Here is an 18,321-nt window from a genome sequence, read left to right as displayed (position 1 = left end):
GGCCACGGCAGAGGAACAACAGACTGAGCCATAAAAAGATAGACTCAGTTGCTTTTATGCTTAAGAAAAATCAAATTTACCACAAACCACAAACACATACAACTCAGGCGTTATCTCTCTAAATGCGTGTGATGCGGAGGAGAAAACAAAAGTCAAACCAGTTGACAAAACTGGTCTTTAGAATGGTAGTGTCAGGTCAAGACAACAGCCAGTGCAGCCAGTTCAGAAACAAGAGCAAGCAACAGTTCAAGCTTTGGGGAATACAATCCTAAAACAATACCCACTACTTACTCAACAGGACTATACTCTCTTTGATTACAATCCAAATGTTGCTTTTTGGTCATTTTCCGCCATTAGCCAGTGAGTAGGCCGATTGAAAACACAGCGGCGTGTCCCTTTAAAGTCTTTCGCCCAGTCGGCAGTTGAGTCTGGATTATTTGTGATCAGATTCAGGCCCATTTGTGAGTACGTCACATCCCTCACGGCCATCAACTCTGGTGATTGCCAATAACGAGTCCTGTGTATAGCAGCATGGTTATTGTAAGTTAATGAGTGTGTGCGTCGCCCTCTAACTACAGGCCCAGCTGGGCCCTGTTTAAAAGGGAGATGGGTGTGCTGGTGTTTCATAGTGTGTGTTTGCTACCTCCTGATTGGGCGGTGAGTGCACAGATCATTATCACGGTGCAAAGGCAGAGCCTGATGAGATAACCCGATATTAAAGCCCGTTAGAGGGTCCAGGTGAATAGTATTTCTCTCACAGGCTGATGGATGCAGTATGATCTCATTGATTTTTAGAGACCAGAGCAGTGAATCCCTGAACCAAAATCTATTTTTCTTCTTTCTATGCTTGTATACTTTAGCTCAGTGATCGATACACTGTCTGGAGAGGAGTACAGCATTATGGGTAACATGAAACCACTGTATCCAAAGGTTTAAAGAGCTGCATTATCAGTGCCTGAATCATGCATGAAGCAGAAGGAAGTTGGCTCGATCGCGACGAAACAGGAGCTGAAATGAACATTTTAAAATAAGCTCAGCTGTAATCATCTTCTTTTCTTTCTTTTTCACCATGACAGTTTATACATCACCTAATAATATTGCAATATAAAAAATTGGAGTAATGCATAAGAATAAAGAGCCTATAAATAATAACTTAGATCTATAATTATTGTGCGGGAATTATCACCTCTAGGTTTTATTATACAATGCATGTACATGATTTTTACATATACATTTTTTGTTATCAATCCAGAACAAAACATTCAACAACGAAATAAATGAAAAATGAGATCACATGAACAATAAAAAGCCTAACATTTATTAAGCTAATTAATCAATGAACTCCACTTTATGAAACAGTATCAGCCAAAGGGATATCTTTCCATGATCTAACACAGGGATTTGTTTCCGTGCTTAACCTTCATTTTGGGGCTAGATACATTACAACATCTACTAACAAAAGTAAAACAAATTGCTAATGTACAGTGAAATGTCATTGTTTTGTTGTCCATAATCAGCCAGTTTACTGATATTTTAACATATGTTCAGCTTGCTGCACTATAAAATAAAGCGAAAGGTAATGAAAGTCCACCTTTAATTGACTGATTGAGATCTATGTGAGTTTTTTATTTCGACATATGTTACATAGCTGGCACCACACAACAGTCTCGGCTCAGGGTTTTTTGTGCCTTGCCGCTGTGACAGAGAGCAGACACTGGCATGTGTGGTGGATATTAGGTTATAAACTGATGTTTACACTTAGATCATCAATCGCTTTCACACAAAAGTAACATAAAATACAATCAATGAAGCATACATTACAAGTAATTTATACTGAACATAATTCTAATATTGGACAATTGGAAGAAAACGGTCTCAAAGAGACTCGATAAAAGTGTCTTTAAACTACATGGGTAATGACATCGCTGTTAGTGTTGTACGAGGCATTTTCATTCCCCAGTTTGTCAGCAGGCAGACAGGTTCGAGGCCTCGTACATAAGGAAAATCAAAATGCTGCATCTACCAATATCAGTATGGGCTATTTAGACTTCACAGAAAGATGTGTACATTAATATTTGCAGGTGTTCAATTATTTTCTTAGTGGATGAGTAAACCAATACTACAGAGCAAAATATGTTGTTGTATTGGCACAAGTAACATGCTAATTCTTAAAAGTGTGCACATTAAGAACAAGACTTAACATTGTTTTTAGGAGAAAAGCTTTTATAACATTGTGTGAAAACCATTTAGAAAACCATTTTTTACCTTTTTTTTACCTTCATTAGAGGGCACACTTTTGGTTGTGGAGGTTTTGATTTCAAACTCAATAGTTTTTTAAACAAACGACAGAAGTGTGCATGTGACCAATGTGCGCCGAAAGATTTGTAATTATTCAAGTGAGAAGCATACAAATGAAATCCTGTCAGATAATATAGACATTTCTACAATTATTACAGTGAATAAACACCAAAGAAAGCCACAGCAGGCCTAAAACCCAACCGCCCTCCGAGAAAGATTGCAGGGAGGGGGATGAGTCCTAATACACTCTTACTTAGGTTGTCTGTCACACAAGGTACACAATTGCACACACAAACACACATTTTACATTTACTAGTGTCTTCACCTCCACTGTGGAGTCTCTTTGGATTCAGTTCAGTTATGATAATATAGTCAAACTTGCTGAAAAATGGTCCGCTCCCGCATTCGATTTTATTCCACACTTTCAAAGTTCTTCATGCCATCAGATGAAACTCCACGCTGTTGATGTACTGTTTCTGCCTCACTAAAGGCTATGTGCAGAAGATCTGCAGCTTTTATGTTAACTCTCGCTCCCCCCCTCCTCCATAAAGGTAATTATTGGTTCCTGGTTGGACATACTCCTCCGTTTTGTCCCAGTCTGAGACCCAGCCTCCTCCTCCTCCTCCAGCCATGCCTCCGGCTCCATTGGGATCTACGCCCTGGTTCATGGCTCCATAGCCTCCTCCGCCACTTGTGCGATACAGCTCCTCTGTCTCGTTTGCAAGCTCATCCTCATCCAGGATGCCACATTTATCATCACTCAGCTGCTCCGGCTCGGCCCAAGCTTGCTTCTCTCCAGATGCAAAGAGGCCTTCAGCAGCCCAGAGACATGATCAATCCGTTAGATACAGAGCCGTTGCACAGTATTCAGACTTATGGCAACCAAACTACAGAAGATTGCATGAAGAGCAATGCACAGATTGTTGCATACTTGAACGCTCGACTCTCTCTGGTTCTGGAATAATTTGTGAAAACAGAAGTCATACACACCATAGAATATAACACCTCCATAATGAACAAGTGAGGCAATAAGAAACACTCCCTGCCACTCCTCTCGCGTCTGTCAAAGTAGGGTGAGAAGAAAAAGAAGAGGAAGAGCATTAAAAAACCAAAAAGCATGAAAAAGGTATAAATGAGCCAATACTCTCAGTACCTTTTACTCCTGTCAATGAAGTTGCTCAAACAACTTAAGGACATGCGACATACATGTTTGTGGAATAATCCATGTAATAACAAAAGCACCCCCTCAGACAACAAAACAAGAACAGAAATTGTTGCATGTATTTTACAACACAAGCTCTCACCTTATGCTTCGTCATGGCACCAACAATAAGTGGGCAAACCATACCAGACAAGGTGCCCACACCGTTGGAGATACCCATGAGGATACTAGCATATCGTGGTGCAATGTCCAGGTGGTTGACATTGAAACCTTATGAGGAAGGATAAATACAACATTAGCATATAAATGATAGGAAAGTTATATTCACAAGCTCTAAGGTTTGTGCTTTAATATTTGTGGCTAAAAGGTTCAAAAAACAAGTTGATGTCCTCCATAAAAAAGTGGCTTCTTGATGGGGGCAATGTAGATGCATTGATACAATATAGAACTACGACTACTGAACAGTAAGAATCATTACAAAAAGAAAACGTGCTTTCACCTGAAATGGCAAAGCCAGAGAAACCCACAGCCAGGACCAGGAAACTGATTGCAACAACTTTTGTATGAGAGAAGCCCACCACGAGCAGCAGGGTAGCCTCCATCCCAAACCCTGATGTAGACAAGTGAAAGAGAATCAAAACAAAGAATGGATTTAACTTGTTAATGGAAAACATTAACATTATAACGCAAGGCTTCTGTCATTTTGAAGTGGGGTTAAATAAGGTACTCAGTGTGTGATTCTTTTAGCTAAGTCTTACTCTTACGTGTCTTACATTTTGCTGCTGCCCCCGTCTACAGTAGTACACATTGCTTTGCTCCTGTACTGGTAATCATGTCTGCTTGTCTACTGCGGGTCAGCAGTATACCGACTATGATAAGTACAAAAGACCATAACTATCCCTTTAGGTCTCAATGCAAAATGCAAATTCAAGTCAGCTTAAGTCTGTCTTCCTCAGCCCTTTTTCTTCCTGTTTCATGAAATGCTGTTGACTGAACAGTAACCTGAAGTACCGACAGCTTCCCACAAAGTGATATGTACACTGTACACTTCTCCTTTTCACTTTGCTATCGATTTATCTGAAGTTCAAAAATAACCGACAGAAGCAGGGCTTCTGCTTAACAGTGAGTCATCATTTCCCTTATGCAGCAACTCTTTTCTCAGTACAGCTGACTAAATACTGTAGTTAACCCCACCATTAGCCAATAAGGTATATACTGTATATATATATATATTTGTTACATCAGTTTTAATGTCTTGAGGGGAAAAGAGCTGCCATTAAGAGCACAGCAAGTGAACTATATTAATTGTGTACTACATCTATGTATACCCCTTTCTGCAATTCAAAATGTGCTTTCTTACCTCCACAGTTCATAAGTTTCCTGACGTTAGTGGTGGTCATGATTTGGTTGGAGCGCAAATAGTCCGCAAGTTGGCCACCAATGGGCACGATAATGGTCATGACGAGGTGGGGAAGTGCAGAAACTATGCCCACCTGAAGAGAGATGAGACAAAGAAAACAATATTGTTATGGAACCGAACCAAACCTGGAAACAGACTTTCTAGAGCTTTGACATAATTTCATGTTATTGGACATTTGGCAAACATTTGTTCGTGGTGCAGTACACTGCACATAACCACATCTGGTTTCTGTTACCTTGCTTATCTCAAACCCAAACACCTCTTCAAAATATGCAGGCTGGCTGATGAGAAGCAAGTAGAAAGTCCAACTTCTGCAGAAATTTGCCACGATGATGGCATACACTGGCATGGATGTGAAGAAGGCTCTCCACGGCGTGTTGAATTTCTGTAACACAGCAAAAAATAAGTTACTTATTTCACTGATTTTGTCATGGAATTTTAATCCTGTGACTTGTTCCTCATACATAAAGGTACATAATAACCAGTTTTGTCTATTTGAGATTTTATTGTGGTCATAAATTAAAAACCAGCACATTGTGATCAATAAAATGATGGTTAGAATAAATTGAACACATGAATGCCGAGACAAATGATCAGAGGTTAAAACTTATACACACTTTCTAAATGTATTTTCTAAATTCTTTCTATATTTATTTCCGTGTTGCTTTCATTTTCATCTACTATACTATTATTAGAAATGGCTCATGACGATGTTTGACACCCTCTTAAGCTTCATCCAGGCAAACTTCCTTATTACTATTACATTGCGTTCCTTTTCAGCCTCTCTTCATTCAAATCTACTTTCAGTCTCGTCCTCATGTTATTTGCATTTTTGTAATTTTATGTAGCCGTAAAGCACTTTGAATTATCTTGTGAACGAATTGTGCCCTATAAATAAACTTGCCTTGCCTTGCCGTAACATTTTACATTAAACAGCAGCAACTCACATTCAGTTGAGGGAAATGTAAATAACAGGGTAGGCCACATTAGTACTGTGTTAGAGTTTGAATCATATTACACAATTCTATTCTACGTACTGACCGTGATTGCCTGTTGGGCCGACTCTCCAATGCTTTCCTCAATATACGTTCTCTCCTCCTCTGTGATGGTAGGATGGGCTGCTGGACTTTCATAAGACACCAGGAACCAGAAGCAATACCACATGATCCCAAAGCTTCCTGAGGGGAGGAAGAAGACAGGCAGGGAAACGGGAAAAGTAAGTGTCAAAACTCGTAACACAATATCTCGGAAAAACAGTAACGAATTTCTTCATCTGGACTCAAAGGACTGATAGGATTTGGTGTTAAAAGGTAACAAAACACACCTACCGTTTACAATTTCACACAAATGTCTAATAGAGTCAAATTAAAAGTAATGACCATTTGGAGAGACATGGATGTAAACTGTAACATGACTGGACTAGTTTTTTCTGGTTCTCATATTTATGGTGCTTGCCTTTTTGCCGTCTCCTTGTCCTTCTTTCAGTATGTGTCAGTATCTGCTGTGTAACTTAATATTGTGCATAGGTGTTGTCAATAACCAACTAATTACTGCAGGACTCTGTTGTTATGTTTATTATGACAACAATCACATTGTATTGTATTTCACTAAAGATAATGTGTATTTTCCCAAGTTATATATATAGAAAAAAAGTAGCCTAAGAGTAAAGTATCTACATTTGATTTGACAAGGGTCTCATACCGTAGACATAGAAGACTGATGACCATCCTGAGTACTGGACCAGGATTCCAGCTAATGGCATGGCAATCACAGCCCCAGCATAAGAACCTAGAAAAAAAGAAAAGTATGTGTTTAGGGCTGCCATTTAAATTCATTTAAATGACCCTGACACTTACTTTGACACTGAACCGTTAACTCCATATAGAATGTAAAAAAGTTGAAACCATATTGCGATTGGATCACATGAGCCGTAATGGCAAATCGGGCCAGGGGCATAAAGTGGGGGGGGACAATGGCCCCTTCAAAACTTCTTACCCCCCTATAATAAATGTCTTCCGCACCACAGTTTGCCTTGATGACACACACACAGACTGAGAAGGTGAAAACAACACCAGCCGCATGCCGTCCAAAACCCAAACAAGCTGGAACCAAGAATTTTAAATTATTTTTGCTAGCAATAATAACTATAACGTTAAATCAATTATCAAAATAGTTGCTTAGAATTTTTTGTTTTAATTAGCTAATGTATTAATTAGAGTGATAACGGACTCACCACAAAAGGCTGTTGTGGCGAGGCGACTTCTTTCAAGAGGCGGGGCCCATTTTGCCCAAATGCCATGACAAGCTGGATATGAAACCCCCTGTGAGATAGGGAAGAACATTACACTATGCTAAATGTTTTGAATAAAATGGCAATTGAAATATTTATTGTTCCCAATTTATTGTGTTTATGAGCAAGCTATATGGTCAAGCACCTCCACAAGTCCTTGACATATTCTGACAAGGATAACACAGCCAAAGTGCATCCGTGCTGCTGCAGGGATGAGCATGTTCAGGAAAGACGTGGCCACTATAGCAAAGCCAAACACTCTGGAAGAGGAAATAAGAGACAGGAAGAGACATTCAGTATGTATACAAGAATGTACAATTATCCCTGGCATACAATAAATAGTGCATTAACAGACCTGTTTGCTGCAAACTTTTGACAGATGAACCCTCCTGGGATTTGGGTTACTATGTATCCCCAGAAGAAGGAACCATGGATCATTCCCACTGTTTCTGGATCCCAGTCAAACTGAGCTTTCTGTTGGGACAAATTTAATTAGAGTTCGATCCCTTAAATGCACTGCGGTGATCTGCCCGTGCAACATATACATATATATATATATATGTATATATATATCTCAAACTACAAAAATCAGAGGAATCCACATGCTTTTGGTGGTATGGTGTGTTTCACCTAACATTTATCTCATACATAAATAATAATTAGATCATCTGAAAACCCAACATGAACACTTGCGGTTGTAGACTTCCCAACTCGACCACTGCCACTCACCACTATGACCTCCTTGTTGTCTTTAAAGATGGTGTGGCTGTTGACCATGCTGACGATGGCCACGCCCAAGTTACATCGAATACCAAAGGAGATACAGAAGCCAAAGCCTGAGAGGATGGCGATGATGTAGCGCCTTGGCAGGCCGAAGCATGTGCAGTCCACCACTGGCATCTCCTTCTCCTCCACCAGCTCCGGCCGGCCCTCCGCCGACAGCTCGATGGTCTCGCCATTTTCTTGCTTCTTCTCAAGAGCACTGTTCAGAAGGGATTAGAAAAAACCCAAATAATTGAATGGAACATTTAATATGTAAGCTATTGTAGTTTGGAGATTCAAGCCAGCCACTTGGTCCTGTTCCAGAAATATACACAGTAAACTGTCTGAAGTGCTGGTGAATCTGTTTCCTAAGAAGTTATATTTAATAGTTCAACTTTGATGGGCTGCACGGTGGTGTAGTGGCTAGCACTGTCGCCTCACAGCAAGAGGGCCGCGGGTTCAATTCCCGGACGGAGCGGTCCTTCTGTGTGGAGTTTGCATGTTCTCCCCGTGGCAGTGTGGGTTCTCTCCGGGCTCTCCGGCTTCCTCCCACAGTCCAAAGACATGCTGCAGGTTAATTGATCTCTAAATTGCCCATAGATGTGAGAGTGAATGGTTGTATGTCCCTACATGTGCCCTCGATGGACTGGCGGCCTGTCCAGGGTGTCCCCTGCCTTCGCCCTATGTCAGCTGGGATAGGCTCCAGCGCCCCCGCGACCCTAATGAGGATAAGAGGTATTGAAAATGGATGGATGGATGGAGTTCAACTTTGATATAGCCTCAATCCTTGTATATCTGTTTTGTCAGCTTGTGTGATTGCCTGGGTTATATCAGACATATAGCAATGTTGCTATCAAGACAGCTTTTCACAAAAACAACCTTGACAATAAGACATAAGAAAAAATGCCAGTCAGTGTTCAGTTTGCAGACTCACTGAACTAAACAGCTGTTCAAAATGTGTTTAAAGAGCCAGAAAACCACCCATTTACTCTGAGATTTTTATGTTAATGATTTTCTTTTAGAGCAGTCAGTCAGAGGGTGAGCAACCCAGGTTTTTTTCTAAACTCAGTGACAACAGATCCTGTTCTGAAGGCTTGCAGACTGACAGCTTGGCTCGATAAAAGATGTCCAGACAATCTTTCTCGCTTGTCAATTTGACTGGTAACATCTTAACAAGAGACAGTCGGCACAGTTATCTGTCAGCCTACCACCACTGGAGCTTGTTGACATAACTTTGACTTATCCTGTCTTCTCAAGGTGTTCATAAATTGGGTATTATTATAGCAGACATTTGTCTCCTGACAGACAGTGAGGAATACCGTGAGAGTTAAAAAATAAAAACCTGCTTCAGCATCCATGCTCCTCTTCTCCTTCCAAACAAGGTTAACTACTTTACTCTGTTTCTGCCACTGTCTGTAACTTCTGTTCATACGGTTGCAGAGAAACCCTGAGAAACCATGACCTCTGCCAGCCTCCAGTCTAACAGGCATCAAATATGTATCCAAAGGCAGCAGGTCATCTATTAAACATTGTAGTGCAATGCTGAGTTCTCAAACAGACTCAAGCACTGCAGTTCCAAACGATGGAGCAAAGAGCTCCTTTTATATCACAGCGGTATTGATTGTACATATTTAGTTTTTCATACATGTAAACGTTAAAAGCAAACATCCCTGTGGCCTTTGTCAAGTAATTGTAATTCACATCCACCATAGAGAGACACATACATGAGAGTATGTATCAGTCCACTCAGCCCTGCAGCTTTAAGCCAAAATACAACACCCAACAGGGCAGAGCATGAATAATGCTTGGACTGGGGGATGGGCATGTATTCTATAGACTACTCTATTTTACAGCTGGTTGTACAGGACAGGAAATGTGACTGGGATCCTGGGCTAGAACTTAACCGCATTTAAGTGTATTATGACTGGCCGGAGCCACTAGGGCAAACCATTGATAACAGTAGCCTACACCCACAGTGGCTATTGTGAGCATTCATCATGGTTGGCTTGAAAATCCAACAAACGCACTGCGATTACACAAAGTAATCTAAGCAGTAGGTCAGTGTTTAATGCCGGGTCAAACTACCAATGCTGTACTGTTTGGCAATGGTGACTTTCATTCAACCTTTATTAAAACCTTGAGAGACTTTCAAGGACATGCGATGCCCTCATTTTCAATGATGTTGAGAGTATAATTAAAACAAAAATAAATAGACATAAGAAAATAATAAATAAGATTGACATTCAAGAGCAGAGTAGTTTGTCTTCACGGTTTTCTGAACCTTTGTGTTGTGAAGTGTTCCACGTGCGTGAGGCACAAACACGAAAAGCAATGTTCCCAATTTAAGTGTTTGCAGCCACGACTTTAAGCCAATCACAAGTCAGATAATGACAATAGGCCCAATTTAATAAGGAAGTGATATATGATGACAAGTTGTCACTAAGGACTATACAAAATGTAACAGCCAAAGTTAAAACTTTTGTTTTCAAAGACCCCATTGCAACAACAACAAAAAAAAGCCAAAACAGCTGTAAAGCTTTGAATAAAATGTACTGAGTGTCATGCCATGTCAAAAATACTTAATCACAGCTTAAACTATTATATTGTGTGTCGACCAATCAGAGCCAGCAATACGTGATAAGGCACGTGCCAAAAGCATATCAGTAGGAAGTAATAGATCACTCTTTGTGATATACCTTGTTGATGTGATCACAGTGAATTTCTTTTGCATCATGACACTGATCCTAACTTCATGTTTTAACAGGAAACTGAAGGTCTGCTGAAACTGCACACGCACTGACCAGCAGCTTTAAATTGTTTAGAGAAAATTTAAAACTGTGCCATGGAAATACTATATTTTCACGGTGTGCATTGAGTATATGAATTAAGATAGATTAGGGTAAACTAGCAAACTCCCTTTCTACATTATTTAATTTGATATGTTATTTTATTTACATTATCTATTTATTTTCAAGATTATATATATATATATATATATATATATATATATATATATATTATTTTTCCCGCATATTTTTCATCAGATGTTTGATGATGCAGAGATTTAACACCCATCCAAAATCTCTTCGTCAGCACAAAGAATATTTTTAGATGCTTTGCAATGTCAGGACCAAGGACACCGTCATTGCGACACAAGCCTCACTCACGTTGTTCATCCTGCTTACATGTAGGCCTTTCCCTTTATTATCTCCGCTGTGTGCTGAGTAGCATTGTGTTCCTCTCCGTACTCTAACACCCTTCCTTAACTAGAATGTCACCGGGAATGAGGACCATAAAAATTCTGAAATACCAGGGAAAGAAAAGCAGCAGGTGATCTTGAAACAGCCATTATTGAAGCTCTCTGGCGTCAGGAGCTGTATACTTCCCATGGAGACTTAAAAGTGCATGGATACCAAAATATTGCATGAGAAAAAGACCGGTCTTCATGTTCTTGCTAACAAACCTTATCACAGCGGTCCCTTAAAATCAGTAATCAGAACAGGGAAAATAAAAGCTACACAATTATAAAACCTATAAGCTTTGTAAGCAGAGGTTCTAACAGTCTTCGTGACTGATCAAGTATTTATGATTCTCACTCTTGAATTATTAATAACTATGGCTCTCTTGGACTATTTTTGTCTGGGCGGTCTTCTGTCTTCATTCTTCTCCTCTTCATCTTTTAACCCTGCTTTTTTATCGTCAACTCCCCTGACTTGCATCGTCTCTCACACAATTCGCAACATTTCCTTCTTCTTCAACACCAATTTGTTTTCCCCGGTATCCAGAGAACGTCCACGAGGGGTTTTCATTCTCGGCAATACAGCAGCCAACACACATAGCACATATCGTATCTGCTGCAGTGACTTTACACGTCTGACCCTGAGTTAAAGAAAAGCCGTTGTAATCCTCACAAGCTACCTGACGTTCTCTCCGCTGCCCCTCGTCACCCCGTGAGGAAATGTTTGGGCGCTTCTTGTGAACCAGTTTGACTCGATAAGAAACGTGCTCAGTTTTGATTCTGGAAAGCATGAAAGAAAGCTGAATTCACATGACCTATTGTGCTAGGTGAGTATTCCTGGTTATGTCTTAGTTAATCTCTTAATTCATACGTCAAGGACAAATGTCAGGGCGGTCAACAGCTTGGTCCAACAGCTTGGATTCATTGATCGGATAAAAGAGAGTCAAATAACTGGTGTAGATTGACAACATAAAAATCCTATTTATACTAAGGGCAATTTGTCTAGCTAAGAGCCTCAGGAATAAGATGCTGGAAGAACCGAGGGGAACTGCACAGAATTTATTTGGAAATATTTGTACAGAAATTAGACTAACAATGATAAACTCTGTAATCCATTAGTCCATCTGCAACTATTTTGACAATTTATACTGTTTTAATGTAAAAATCCAAACCTCCTCTTGTCTAAGGTTCTCAAATGTGGAAATATTCAGTTTTCCTTGTCTTTGCATTTTAGTAAATTGAGTATTTTAAGGTTTTGCACTGATGGTTAGTTGCAGCCCAGATATAAATAGCTGAATGACAGGATACTTTGAGTGGGTTCTACTTCAATGAGATCACGTTTCTGTTTTGTCTCGACTTCAGGGGATTTAAATACATATTATAAATTGCTTAATAGGAAAGGACCATAGTTTTTTTTTTAAAAAGGGCTGATTTTATAACTGTAATTACACAGGGTTCCTATGCTGTTGACCGGATACAGCTCCACACATATAACACGTCAACACGGCATGCCTGTCTTCCCCTCTGAGCTCCCGTTAAGCATGTTGCGTGCAGGGAACAGCACCGGGGGACCGGCCGGTGCGCGTTGCGCACGGCAGCAGGGTACCATGAGCACGTGCGCACCACGGAAATGAAAGCGTTTAGGCCGCTGTGAGCTCTCTTCCGCGGGTTGAGTTGCCTAATCCTTGCTGTGAGATGTCATGCCCTGAAGAGGTGGGGGGGGGGGGGGGGGGGGGGAGAGAGAGAGAGAGAGAGAGAGAGAGAGAGAGAGAGAGAGAGAGAGAGAGAGAGAGAGAGAGAGAGAGAGAGAGAGAGAGAGAGAGAGAGAGAGAGAGAGAGAGAGAGAGAGAGAGAGAGAGAGGTGGCCAAGGTGTGCAGGGATTTACGTGGGCCAACAGCTTGGACGAGCAGAGGCTATTTATGGAGAGGATTTAAGTGTTTAGACGCTCCATCAAATCCCGAGAGGAAGAAAGGGGGATTCATCAATACCTTCTCACGTTCAGATATCTACCATACTCCTCCTGACTCCCTCACCTCAGCAGGGGAAGTTACGCTTCTTCTTCTTCTGTTGCCAACAGGACTGTTTGTGTAGAGCTGCGGGAGTTCTCACCAACACACTTGATTTCATTCATGTGTCTTGAGAGTCTAAAATCCCACACGAAGTAAAACATGATACATTGCCTGCCAAGTTCCGCCCTTGTCCACCATCACAGGGTTTGAAGCCTTTACTCGTGAGGGTTAATGAAGGTCCTATACCAAAGGACAGGTGACACGTAACAGGCCGCACGTCGTGTTTGACATTAAACACAAAGTCCCCCTCATTCAATTTGGTCAAATGGGCACCCTCTATCAAACGTAGCACGGAAACCCAGTGCCATGATACACCTGCAACCGTGAACACGCGTCCATGATGTAACAATGTGACAGCACTGCAGATAATGCCGGGGAGAAATTAATCCAGCTATCGATTCAACGCTTCGTTTTACACCGATACGACCGTTTTCACGCTAAAATGAAACCTTAATTATCTTTGATTGTTTCTCTGTAATAAAGGAGAAAGATACTTTGGGAGACCAATTCAGGATCCAACGCATTACGTATTGAGAAACAATATGTGTAACTAATATACGAGTATAACTAAGCTACTGCTTGAAAGCAGTGTCTTATATCGGATACATTGTGTATGTCTTATGTGACAGATTCATTATTATATAGAGGGACAGATGTTGTGCGAGGTCATCTATCCACACTAATCAAGGCCTCTTGACACCTTGATCTTCAAAGGAGCGTGTTTTCTTCTTCTTAAAATCAATAACTCGTAATACAACCAGGTTTTGAATGTAGACTGTATCGGTAGTATTCATTTTGAAAGTATGAACTTTCTTTTTTAACACAACAAGGCAATTACGCCTTTAGCTTTTCAACACGTTATTGTTCTAATTTGTCCCAGACAGATTTTACATACCCGTATATTTTCCCGAGAGTCTTGGCTGCCGCGACTTTAAACCTGTCCGGTCGGATCTCCATCCTCACGACTCCAGGATCCGACCAATGTGCAGTGTTTGCGCGCTCCCGATTGAGCGCACAGCCTTCTCCTCTACTCCCTCCGCCCCGTCCTTGTTACTCACACATACAAAAAGAAAAAGAAAGAAAAAACTTGATTTGACTTGATCGCTGGACTCCTTAACCCGCAGCTTCCTGTGCACCGGAAACTGTAGTCAACGACACTGAGGTGTAATCTGCTTCAAACGCCTTTATATACATTCAACCGAGCAAACATTGTCTGTCCCCTCGTTTGCCAGAGTTCTTCATGTCCAAATGAACTTCCTCACACTCGTTGGTCTCCGTGAAGGTTCAGCGCGCGCCGGACGCAACTTTCGACGGGATTGGTGGCCAAACGGTGTCTCTGGCCGTGGTCCTGAAACCAGATTACCGTTGCCTGCGCGCTAATCTCTCCCAGTGTGTGTAGTGAGTGGAAGGGAACATGTCACTTCCTTTCTCGCAGCCAGCCGGTCGTTTTAAGCACTGACTTTTCAAGCAGCGTCTATTCTTGGAGCGACGCAAGACTTGAATGGAGACAGGAGGAGTAAACAATGTCCGATCGGAGCTTGTGATCAGAGTTCCCAGGTATTTTATATTTGGGAGTGGCAGGCTGCTCCTGGGACGCTGCCAATGTATTATGGGTTGGATTGACGAATATTTGAGTTTGATTGGCCTGCGATTTAAAAAAGAAAAGAAAAGAAAAGAAAAATAACACGCAACAGTAACGGAAAACAAGAACAATAGGATTTTAAAACATCAGGTTTCCGATTTTGTGGTCTACCTTCTCGTCTCAGCATTGCGTGTGTCAGATAACATAGACGAGAGAGGCTAACTGATATGGAGATTACTGTATATATTAAAGCAGCCAAAAGGAATAAAAAAGACTTAATATTTATAGTATTTATATTTATATTATTGATGTCCAATCTATTGAAAACCAAAGTTTATAAAAAAAAAGGATATATATATATATATATATATATATATATATATATATATATATATATATTGCATTGCAGCTAAGTGTGTATTTCCCCTTCTTCCAACGACAATGTGTCATCAATATGTTCACAATATTATTGAATGCATAACTTGAAAGACTTTAATTTATTTCTTTTTTTAAATCATAACATCATGAGAAGTGACGCACACGTTATTTTTTTATTCTGATATCTTAAACCTAAGGTGTAGCTGAGTCCGGAATAAAGGTCCATGACATGTGACAGAGGACATGTGTCACTGCGGGGGAAATCCGAGTGTAACTAAAATAATCAATAATGGCTTGATTCCATTGAGCCGCATCAGTTTCAGGGTCCTGGTATTGTGCATGCCGGCTCACTGTGAAGGCTTACTAGGCCACTTAGAGCTACCATTAACGTTATGACAAAGTATTCTAATAAAGTCTGATGTGGTGTAACAAGAGACTGTAATTAGAAATAAATGCGAGACAACATTTCTTTAATGACTGGACAGTTTATTTGTTTCGAGTATACCATGCAAACCACTGGTTGGCCGATATAAGGTGCAAGAAATAGTTTAATGTAGCTAATGTACGGCTGCCGTTTCTACATAAGGTTGTGTTGCAAAGGCAAATATTTAAGGCAGATTAGGTGTGTGGGCAGTTAAAAGGCAACAGGTCACGAGGTCTATGGTGGACAATCATAACTGACAGATGTAGCAATTGCAGCAGGTGGTGGAGATACTTCTTGTATCACATCAGAGGACTCTCCCATATCTAGTCTACCACCAAATGCCGCCGAAAAAGTCCCTTCATTTCTAGAAGGGTTGTGTATGTGCAAAGAAATTTGCCTGCAAACATGTGATGTGTATAGATATTGGAAAACATTGTGCACATTCAAAAGTCTCACACCACTCGCTAAGCATTCATTATCAGATACAGCCTTTCTCCAGATCCCTTGCTGATATAGTTCTCAGGGAGTGAGAGGAGAGGAAGAGGGGAGGGAAGGGCATGGCAGAGGGAGGAGGGGACAGGCTGGGTGGCACAGAGATGATGGATGGAGTGTCCGAAAGCGAGCCATAACCAGGCCTCTGCACATCTACCACACTGGAGCCAGCAGAGGCGGAGAAGAACACGGGGGGGTCTCTGGTTAAATCTGCAGACAGATACATGAGGAACCGCTCTTAAAAAGTTGTAGATATTTTCTGTTAACATTTTATTTGATTGATCTACTGTGTTAACACGTTTGCTATTGTATTTCTACTACTAAAGCAACACATAATGTATTAGTGTCTCCAAATTACAGCAAGTAGGACGTGTTTCAGTTCCAGGAAGTCCATAAACACAATACAGCATGCTGGTGTTTAATAACCCAGCCTGCCTGTGATGCTTTACAGCAAATGATACCCAAGAGACGAGAGAGGAAAAAGATCAGATGTTGACAAGCCCAGTCTTCTCTCTGTGTCTGCTGAGGAGGAGACTGTCTGTATTTAAATCTTTAGCTTCCTTTTATCACTGAGTTTCTATTCCCATAGCTATCACTTTTGTTTGAGTTTTCTCTGTAGTATCACGTTTTACTGACAGTCCATGAAGGCAAGTTTAAGACCGAAAGAAGCTTTAATACAACAATAATTTAATAAAAGTCTATTTATCTACCCAAGTCATCGTCAAGCTGGGTGTGCAGGTACTGGTGTTTGGTGTAGAACTTGTTGTAGATACAGTAAACTGCAGCCATCAGAGCGAAGGTTCCTGTCGCCGCGGCGATGAACAGACCCACTTTGGCGTTATCTTTGCCTACACGTGCATCTGTGGAGGCACAATGACCATCAGTCAGACTTTTCCTCACCCAAATTCTGTTTTGCTGCAAATATTTGCAGTTGTACTGAAAACATTTCTCTGAACTGGACTCACACGTTCGCTTTGCATTTAAATGAGTGGTTTCCTCTTTTCTGAGTAGGTCCCGTATGTGTGGGGGAGGAGGAGGGGCGGCCGGGGCCTGATGGGCGTGGATGTCCTGCTCAGACTGCAGGGTACTCTGGGAGCTGCTCAGTGGAAACGCCATCAGCAGGCAGAGAGCTGCAAGGCCCGCCATGTGGGTCATCCACTGGTACGTCTGCAAGTGGATATTAAGACACTTAAAAATATAATCAATGAAAACAACAATAGCATTTGTATCTGAAGGTTTTCTACTTGTTTTGTTATATACATGCTTTCTCTTTGCCACCAACCGTGGAGTTTAATAATAGTAAAAATTATATTGCAGTTGTTTTTCATACTCTACTACAACTTGTTGTTCATAGTTATCCTGTCCCAATAACTACATTTCAAACTCGATACTATACACACAAAAGCAATTCCACTGTTATTCAGAGGCAAGTTTTAACATTTAAAAACGTATCTTATCATGAGTACTTACCTGAGGTGGAAGCGAGTAAGTGTTGTGCTTCTCTCTGCCGGGTGTTGGTCCTGTTCTCTCTGCCTTTCTGGCTGACTGATGTGAGGCTGCTTCCAAGACAACTGGACTCCCCCGACACCTAATATTTCCAAGGGCACACCTGAGAGTCCTCTTCCACTCGCGCATACACATATGAGAATGTAAGTGTTTTGTTGAGTCCGACAAAGGGAAAATTGATCGGCTTTCCTTTCACAGTAGTTCTGCTTTGGCACAATGTTTAGTAATCTTTCAAATATGTTCATGTTTAAAAAGGAGCAGAGAGAGGGCAGGGCTTGCTTGTCCATAACAAGTGAATTTATTTTATTTATGTCTTTTCTAAGAGCAATGTAACTAGATAAACTTAAGTGTAATTGTGTTTGCAGGTCACACAAGCTGCTGGAACACAAGGGTGATCAGCAAAGGCCTCTGATATGAGTGCAACAGAGCTCCCTGCTGAGACATAAATGTACTGATTTAATCTCATATGATTGTTATGAGGTCCCAACAACTATTATGCAAAAATATGTTTTAAGATTTAGAATTACAAACCTCTCTGTTTTATTTAAGTGTGAAAAATAAAAGAATTTAGCAACCCGAGGGACTCTCTGGACAAAGACATTTTTGTTATTGTTACAATAATGCATTGTATCCACACACACACACTCTGCATTACTTACTTTTTTTTATTTCATGTTTAGTGCAATTAAAGACATGCTT

General features: G+C 40.8%; 2 protein-coding genes across 2 annotated transcripts; both read right to left on the bottom strand.

Moving 5' to 3' along the window:
• Nucleotides 1-2,778: 2,778 nt before the first annotated feature.
• On the bottom strand, nucleotides 2,779-14,197 carry LOC117748837 (vesicular glutamate transporter 1-like). The gene is made up of 13 exons (XM_034558937.1): nucleotides 14,136-14,197; nucleotides 7,900-8,152; nucleotides 7,526-7,644; nucleotides 7,316-7,430; nucleotides 7,114-7,201; nucleotides 6,582-6,668; nucleotides 5,922-6,058; nucleotides 5,116-5,265; nucleotides 4,821-4,953; nucleotides 3,960-4,070; nucleotides 3,603-3,730; nucleotides 3,289-3,358; nucleotides 2,779-3,109 (listed from the first exon to the last, which is right to left on the bottom strand). The coding sequence occupies exons 1-13, from the start codon at nucleotides 14,195-14,197 to the stop codon at nucleotides 2,814-2,816; spliced, it is 1,749 nt and encodes a 582-aa protein (XP_034414828.1). The 3' UTR covers nucleotides 2,779-2,813.
• Nucleotides 14,198-15,731: 1,534 nt separating this feature from the next.
• On the bottom strand, nucleotides 15,732-17,856 carry LOC117749180. The gene is made up of 4 exons (XM_034559418.1): nucleotides 17,587-17,856; nucleotides 17,082-17,283; nucleotides 16,827-16,976; nucleotides 15,732-16,326 (listed from the first exon to the last, which is right to left on the bottom strand). Exons 1-4 carry the CDS (start codon nucleotides 17,755-17,757, stop codon nucleotides 16,103-16,105), a joined length of 747 nt encoding a protein of 248 aa, XP_034415309.1. The 5' UTR covers nucleotides 17,758-17,856; the 3' UTR covers nucleotides 15,732-16,102.
• Nucleotides 17,857-18,321: the final 465 nt, after the last annotated feature.

Source organism: Cyclopterus lumpus, chromosome 19 (genome assembly GCF_009769545.1).
Source record: "Cyclopterus lumpus isolate fCycLum1 chromosome 19, fCycLum1.pri, whole genome shotgun sequence".
NCBI lineage: Eukaryota > Metazoa > Chordata > Actinopteri > Perciformes > Cyclopteridae > Cyclopterus > Cyclopterus lumpus.
Note: the sequence above shows the minus strand (reverse complement) of the source record. Positions and strands in the feature narration are given on the sequence as shown.

Bases quoted from the DNA above. Each gene is read 5' to 3' on its own strand.
- LOC117748837 (XM_034558937.1), bottom strand. From the start codon at position 14,197: ATGGAGATCCGACCGGACAGGTTTAAAGTCGCGGCAGCCAAGACTCTC. The intron at 7,645-7,899 runs GTGAGTGGCAGT...TTGTCCCAACAG, and splicing joins ACAACAAGGAGGTCATAGTG to AAAGCTCAGTTTGACTGGGA. The intron at 7,202-7,315 runs GTGCTTGACCAT...CCTATCTCACAG, and splicing joins TATGTCAAGGACTTGTGGAG to GGGGTTTCATATCCAGCTTG.
- LOC117749180 (XM_034559418.1), bottom strand. From the start codon at position 17,757: ATGTGTATGCGCGAGTGGAAGAGGACTCTCAGGTGTGCCCTTGGAAAT. The intron at 17,284-17,586 runs GTAAGTACTCAT...ATCCACTTGCAG, and splicing joins CTTACTCGCTTCCACCTCAG to ACGTACCAGTGGATGACCCA. The intron at 16,977-17,081 runs GTGAGTCCAGTT...GTGCCTCCACAG, and splicing joins TTTAAATGCAAAGCGAACGT to ATGCACGTGTAGGCAAAGAT.